This window comes from Condylura cristata, unplaced genomic scaffold (genome assembly GCF_000260355.1).
Source record: "Condylura cristata isolate star-nosed mole 26May11 unplaced genomic scaffold, ConCri1.0 scaffold00035, whole genome shotgun sequence".
NCBI classification, from domain to species: Eukaryota; Metazoa; Chordata; class Mammalia; order Eulipotyphla; family Talpidae; genus Condylura; species Condylura cristata.
In genome coordinates this window covers 4,271,548-4,279,494 of record NW_004567136.1, presented here as the reverse complement: position 1 = coordinate 4,279,494, position 7,947 = coordinate 4,271,548, and the positions used below count along the sequence as shown (strand labels likewise).

Genomic DNA, 7,947 nt, shown 5'->3' with positions numbered 1-7,947 from the left:
ATAATAATAATAATAATAATAATAATAATAATGATGAAGAATCAATGCTGCTAAATGCAACGTGACATCTTGAATCTCTGAGGGAAAAAAAAAAACACATTAGGGCAAAGACTCACGGAAACTGCATCAAGTGTGGAGTTCAGTTAATACCAAAATATCAAATCCAGTTCCTTGTTCTGACAATGGACGACCTTAATGTAATGCTCGCGCTGGGGAACTTGGGGAGGGACACATGGGACCACCTGAAATTTTTTGCAACTTGTCTATACAACTTAAGTTAGCGTAATGCAAATTTTAACTTTAAAAAAATCACACAATGGGAAAGCCAAGCAAAACAAAAACAATGACCAAAACTGACTCCTCAAGGCCTGTGACTTTCGCAAAGAGCAAAGGAGAATTTGAACTTGAAAATCACTCAGGAAAACAACTCATAGGTAAAGAGGAGGAAAAGTAAAATGCATGTGCACTTGGGACCCTCCCAGATGCAGAATTTATAGCAATTTTTTTGCAGAGTATGATGATTTTAATTCTCTTCAGGAAAGTAAAGTGGTTATGGGAGGAGGCATAATACTGTTACCTGCAGAACTATTATCATTGTCAAAAACAAGTAAACTGCAGCTGTGACTGGGGAGAAGGCGCTGCCGTCAGACTCGGGAACATCAAATAATGATTTCTTTTCTTGATACCGCTGCACCCATAGTCCATGGCCTGCAGTAACGTTCAAAAGAGACATCATTCGTCCAGCGGAAAAGCAGGAACACCGCTGGTGCAAATTAAAACAAAACTTTGAGACTATGGCTTGAAGCAAGCACTTTGGGCTTAGTCACCTGCCCTGACACCTAAGAGAGCGAACGCATACGTGTCTGGCCTGTGACCATGCCGTGGGAAGGTACCAGCGCTCCAGCTCCTCCTCACAGCAGGCCCTTCCGTTGGCACAAAACGGCACCGTGGTCAGAAGCTGAATGTGTGTTGGTGCTGCCAATGGGAAACCCCAGAAAGGAATTTCCTTTATATACTCATCTAGAAATTGACTGATTGATATGTTTAAAAACCCCACTAGTTTTGGAAGTTAAGTAGGGCTGTTTCTTGTTTCTTGGTGTATGAAGCACATATGATAAAAGACAGCAGAGTTCCCCTCTGGGCAAAGACTCAGCAAATGTCTGTTTGTCTAGGATATTTGAAATTTGATTATTTGAAGTATATGTCATTGAGGTAATGTTACATTAGAACGTATATGAGTTTCAGGTGTGCACCAGCATAAACCAGCATCTGCACATGCTACATGAAGTTCACCACCAAAAGTCTACTTCTAGCCTTCATCACAGTTGACTCCTCAGCAAGGACTTTCCTAATGAGGACCTCACAAAACACCAGTCTGCCGTTATTTTATTCACCATCTCCCTGGCCTGTGTGAGAGCAGAATCCCTTTCCAAGCCATGCACCTCTTACCCATGAGCTCCAAGGCCAAGTCACACCTGCCATGTATAGATGGTGGCTGGGCAGGGGACGTGAAGCAGGCCATTGACCGTTGGGCTCACTCTTTTGTGAAACTTCTTAAGGCAACAGTTGGTTCCGGAGGGCAGCAGGGCCCAAACACAGCCTCACAGCTGACCCCTTCTTAGAATCCAAATAATCATTCTCCACTTGTCATGGCGTTTTAGCGTTTGTGCTAGTAGTATTTGTGCTTCTGCTGTTAGAATTAGTTCAGCACCAGGTTGGTTCCACTGAACTCATTACTACCAGTGAGATTGAACCATCCTTCCATTCAAGAACTTGTAGATGTGAACAATAACATTACTTGCCCAAGCCCATTCACTCATCTGGCCACCTCAGGGGGCTGGGCTCCTGTGAATATTAGGTCTAAGTTGAGTGACGAAAGCTCATTATAATTTCAGAGTGTTGGGTCTGAGATCACCCAGAGACTATTGCCCATGGCCACTCATTTGCGACCCATGGAGAAGACTTACCGACTGCTGAAAACAGAGACATACAAGCGAGGAGAAGGACACACCAGAGCACGTCACAGTTCATCTGCCTCTCAAGCTGGCTGCGCTTATAGCGGGGCCCACTGTTGTTCAGCAGAGCTTTGGTCTCATGGCCTGTGGGGAGGATGGGGAGACAGTGAGTGGACGCCAGGTAGAGAGAGAGACAGGCAAGGATGGCTCATGCAGTGTGCCACCACTGCCCAGGACATGTGCGGGGTCAGCTAAGTTGAAAGGTGGAATAAAGAATTAATCTTATGTGGCATGAGAAACCACCTGCTAGAAGACAAGAGGAAATCCTGTCTTTCTTTTTTCCTAGTACACCCACTAGGGAGACGCAGATTTTTTTTTTTTAATATTTTATTTATTTGTGCATACAGAACTGGGTACAGGCCAGAGGTGCAGGGGTGGTGAGAGGATTCACCAGAGACAGAGTGGGGAGCAGAACAGGCCGACTGATGAAGTACACTGCTGAGGGGAGCAGCGGGCGGGTCAGGAGAGGTCTGCCGCGCCATGTGGGTCACCTCCGGGGCTGGGGATTGAACTCCCACTGAAGCGGCTGCAGTGCTGCGTCCCTACTTGTTGTGCCACCAGGGAGGGCCCTGTCCTGCCATCTTTTACCACATGGATGGAACTTGGGACTGTGCCAAGTGAGATAGAAAAAGACAGATGCCATGTGATTTCACACATATGTGTTTGGAAAGATAAAGCAGCAAAACAAACAAACAAAAAGGAACATTTGGGCTCTGACAGAAGAATTACAGTTTCCAGTGGGGAAGGGGGAGAGGGGAAGCCACTCTAGGGGCTGTGTGAGGGAGGGATGGACACTGGACATTTGGCGGTGGGCGAGGTATGGTGTATATACTTGTTGAGGTGTGAGGCTGTCCTCCGGAAACTTATATAATGTTGTATATGTTACCTCAGTAAAAGAAAAAAAATCCATTAAAAGTATTAGTCTTCAGTAAGTAACCACCATGGAGCCCCTCATGGAAAGAAATAGGTTCATATGCCAAGAGGTAAGTTTTGCAAGTTTAAGTTTTGCCCTGAATGATTTGTTAGGATTATTTCTCACCTTTTCTACAACAGATGGGTGCTCTCTGTAGAATGATAAAATAGGACCAGGTGTGGAGAGCCCACAGCCTGGGTGGGGAGCTGGTTCCATCATGGGCCAGGTGCAAATGCCTACCTGCGTAGAGGACGATGCCAACCACAGCCTCTGTGTTCCTGATGGTGCATCCTCGCAGCAACAAGTTCTCCTTGCACAGCCCGGCCTTCTTCCCGCTGTCGTGGATGCTGCAAAGAACAGCGGGCACCATCATGAGGGTGCCCCCACCTCCTGACTGCCCTGCCTTGAGGAAGGTAAGTCCGGATGCCGGGTCGGTAAGGGGAACAGGGGAAGCCCACATCTGGGCAGCTTGTCACCCAGGAAACTAGATTTCTAGAAACATCGAGAGCCTGATGCTGGTCTGTACAGGGACTTTGTGAAATACAGAGAAATATACACATGAGTGTCCATCTCTGGTTCTTGACACAGGGCTCTTGAAAAATTTGTAAATAAGGGTGTTAGGTGAGAACTGTGTTTTAATACCAGTTCCTGGCACAGAGATCCTAAGTATTTTCCCAAGGGATAAGAATACTAGGAGCATCTCTCGTCCTAATATTTGGGCTTTGACTGTGGTAGTTTCTGACACAGGATGCCAGATCTCTGTAGTTTCCTTAGGGATAGCAGCATCTTTTATTCTAATGAGGTGACTCTGAGTGGCTCCTGGACTGGGGGTGAGGGGAGGGTGGATCACCTGAAAGAACAAGAAGCCCCAGACCTACCCTCTACCCTTTAGAGAAGAGAGGGATTGTAAATGGAGTGAATGAAGGATCATGTTCACATTTTGAAAGGTCCCCAAAATCTAGGTTCCAGGCAGGTGGACATGAGGAGGTGTTCACTTAGACACTTTATTCTATTCTATTATGGTAAACTGGTAAACACAAGTAAGTGTTTTCCTGAGTTCTGGAAGCTGCTTTAGCAAATTCTTGGAAACTGTAAGAGGCGTTGTAGAACCCTCTGATTTGTGGCACAGGTGAAAACCCAGGCAGTCAACGGGGTAGGGAACTGAGCTCCAACTTATGGGATTAGACTATCAATGGGGAGATGGTGTCAGAGTGGAATTAAATTATAGGAGACCTAGCTGGTGTCACAGAATTGCTTGGTCTGGGAAAAACCCACACGTTGGAACTGGTGTTTGGATTTTCTTGGGCTTGTTTTCACCACAGGAAAGGGTCTCTGCTAGAGAGGGGCTAGGTCAGGAAGCTGACTCAGGACAACGCCGCGGTGGGCCCTGTCCCCACCCCGGGCTGATCAACACGCTCACTGTCCTCATTAGAACCACCTGCATCACAGAAATACAGTTATTTCTCTAGAAAAGGAAAGGGTATTAGTTTCAGCAACATCTACCAAACCTTTTTTTCTCATGAAAGTTATTAAACTATATTAAATGTGAAATGTGGTAAATTCCAGGAAATAATGAGATAGACCAAGTTTTGCTACTCTTTAGATTCAGAAGGATAGTTTGAATTTAGCCAACAGTTGTTTTTTTTTTTTTTAAGATTTATTTATTCATGCACACAGAACTGGGGTACAGGCCAGAGGTGCAGGGGTGGTGAGAGGACTCACCAGAGACAGAGTGGGGAGCAGAACAGCAGATCGACAAAATACACTGCTGAGGGGAACAGGGGTCAGGAGAGGTCTGCTGTGCCCTGTAGCTCCGGGGCAGGGGATCAAACTCGCACTGAAGTGGCTGCGCTAGCTTGCAATGCTGCGTCCTAACCCATTGCACCACCCGCAGGGCCCTAGGCCACAGATTTTGAAGCGCCTTGTATTGGCTTCCAATGGTGGCTTCATTCTTACCTACACTCTCCAGCACCAGGAGGCTCCGGGCAACAGCTGCCTCGGCCTGCAGGAAGCTGCCCCGGGCAGACTATAGGCTAGCCAGGGAACGGCTCTCCCAGGTCTAAACTGCAGATCAATGCCCAGGTGAGCACCATCCTGGGGCATCGGGACAGGTATGGGGGTAGGACCAGACTGGGGGCCTTTTACTGCTTTATTTAAGTCTTCATCCCCTACCCTCTCTCCCTCTCAGTCAACCCACATTTCTAGAAAGAGTGGCTTGGGGATGTAATTCCCTTCCATCTCCTAAAATCTGGACTTGTCCACTCTCATACTAGGCAAGAACATGGGTACACTCCCCTTTCTAGGCTCCAGGGAGTCCAGCATCGTACTGACCTGATCCCTAACTGTCCGCACCGTGCCTCCTTGGCTGGGCAACGGTCTTAGGACTATACCCTTGTCTCAGTGGAGATCGCTTGATCCTGTTTCTTTCCTAACCTCTGTCCCTGATTTCAAGCATGATCTCCAGAAAGAGGGTGTTCAAATTCCTCTCTCTGGCTCCAAATGCCCTGAATTTCTGGCCTACACCTGTCCTTCCTGTCACGTGGGTCACTCTGCCCAATGCACTTGTCAGATCCACACGTTCACAAAATCTTAAAGTCAATCTTTCCTCGCTCCATAGGATCTCCCGCTACACACGCTGCAAACCATTCCTCCCCCCAGCTACCTTTCCAGCTGTATCACCCTTTTCCCCTGTTCCAGAGCATTATTTTAAGAGTAATGACAGCAGCAGCAGCCAGACAGGGGTCAATATTTACTAAGCACCCACCATTCTCAAAGAAGTTCTCTGTACTAGCACACTCAGTGACACAAAGTGCAATGATGCTTCTCCCCTCTACACAGAAATGAAATGAGGTGACTTGCCAGAAGTTACCCAGCGGAATGCACCAGGCGGGACGTGTGTAATGTCACAGAGGCAGAGCTCCCTGAGTGAGGGACTGAGAGTGACTGAGTCAGCACTAAATTCCTGGCAGGGTTAATCCAACTCGAGCAACACTGAGGTGTGACCTGGTGTCTCTGGCACAGTGGCATTGCATTTTCCAGATTTTTCGAGGGACCTCACAGAGAAGACAAATCATGAGCCAGGCCAGTCTTTGGAGGAGGATGTTTGCTCACCTTTTCTTTTTGTAGAGTTGGCACCAAAGACTTGACCCACAAGTAGAACGTCCATAGAATATTCTCCGTAGAACTTGCCCTCGCTTCTCTTTACACTAGTTACTTCAGGGTCTTTGGGAACCCAACATCTGCTCTGTTAGCCCACGCGGCTCTGGAATTTCACAGTGTGCTGAGAATGGTGTCATGGGTGGTATCTTGGGGACAACAGGCTAAAGAGATACCCACAAAGAGTGTAGACAAACTCCCCAGTTATGTATGGGGAGTTGAGTATTCTGTCTCCAAGCTTTAGAGATTGCAGTGCAACACTTTAAAGCAAGTTTTGATCTTTACTTGTTCTCTCTAAGGGGGGTAATCTAACATTTCCAAGTTCCAACCTGTAAGCATGAATATGGACAGCTGGGCTATCTTTTGGCAACAGATAAAATTCCCCTTCACCATTCCCTGATTTACCCGAGTGACCAAAAGCCCACCGTGTGCTGAGCACAGCCAGTGATACTAGATGTGTCAGTAAATGAAGGTGTAGACTTACACAGAAGCTCTGAGATGGAGCACCCTGCCTCCTTTGTGTCTGTGAGGGATGCTCTGGGCCCGGGTGACTAAGCAGAACTGCTGATGACTTGCACCTCAAACAGGGAGAAAGTCCCACATCTCCATACAAGAGAGCTAAGCTGGGAGGTTGAATAATGCCCCAAAGTAACTCTGAGAGCAGAGCAGGCCACACCGCGCTTATCTCAGGGACACTCTGCCTACTGCCCAAAGCCTCCTCGCATTCGCTGTTTCTCCCTACACAAACACACCCTCCCACCCACCCACCCATTATTATTACTATTGAGATTTCTAGATGTGTATGAAAGCAGAGAGACCAGTATAATTATTTCCCATGTACCCACCATCTTCAAAAAGCATCACCATGTCACATGGCCACATATGTTCAATCCTGTGTCACTTGTCTACTTTCTTTGTCTTTATTTTGGAGCAAGGGGCTGGATTATTTGGCATACAATATATTGGACTTTTTATTTGTTTATTTATTAAAGTAAACATGGAGGCAAGGATTTCTATCTATTCAGTTCACTACATTATCCCTGGAGCCATCAACAGGAGTTAGCACATAGTAGGTGCTGAACAAACACTTATTCAATGACACAGTAGATGAGTGAATGAATAAATTCCCCCAGGCTCCTCCTGCCTGTCCCCGCACCTCCCTTGAGTGGGGCCTGGGTAGTCACCACACTCTCTTCATCAGTCTCCTCACTTTTCCATAGTCCCTAGAGGACAGAAAGGTCATGGATGCTCATCACAGTCCATGCTGAGAAGTGTCCACAGGATCTTACAAACTGGTCCTATAAGCAATCAAGACAGCTCAGTATTGGGCAACATTCTGAATAGGGGACACAAGGTGGCAAAGAACATGAATGCATATTGTTAGAACTGTGGTGCTGTATTTATATAATCTGGAGAAAGATGAGCTACATAGGTAGATACAGTGTCAACCACAAGGACAGATGGATCATACTCACATGCACCCATGAAACCTTGTCAGGTCGTTGTTTGGCTTCTCACATTCAATGACACTAGTGAACTTCAAAGGGTTGAATTCAGAGACCTACAAGAAAGGCAGGTATATATTACAGACATCTGGGCTCAGGCTGTTCCATCCTAAAAGCACACATGTTTCTAGCTCGCATTCCCAGGAGGGAACTTTCATGGAAGGACTCTGCCCCGTAACATCTGCAGAGTGCCAAGCAAACCCAGCTTGACCTCTGTTTCTTCATTCTTATAATAAATGGTTACTAATACTGTCTAATGAACAGTAGTTACTAGAACAGTGCTGGTGAGTAATCAAGCAGAAGGAAAGAAGCTCTAGTGCAAAATAAGAGAGAACACAAAGGGGCCCTCCAATGTTGG

General features: G+C 46.7%; 1 protein-coding gene across 1 annotated transcript in view; it reads right to left on the bottom strand.

Annotated features, from left to right (window-relative positions):
* The window catches only part of ATP10A (ATPase, class V, type 10A), a 116,238-nt gene that overhangs the window by 29,141 nt on the left and 79,150 nt on the right, over window positions 1-7,947 (bottom strand). Inside the window, exons 4-7 of the mRNA XM_004692950.2 lie at window positions 7,560-7,645; window positions 3,169-3,275; window positions 1,968-2,099; window positions 578-708 (exon numbers count right to left, since the gene is read on the bottom strand). Coding sequence (XP_004693007.1) covers window positions 578-708; window positions 1,968-2,099; window positions 3,169-3,275; window positions 7,560-7,645 — 456 coding nt within the window. The remainder of the gene's footprint in view (window positions 1-577; window positions 709-1,967; window positions 2,100-3,168; window positions 3,276-7,559; window positions 7,646-7,947) is intronic.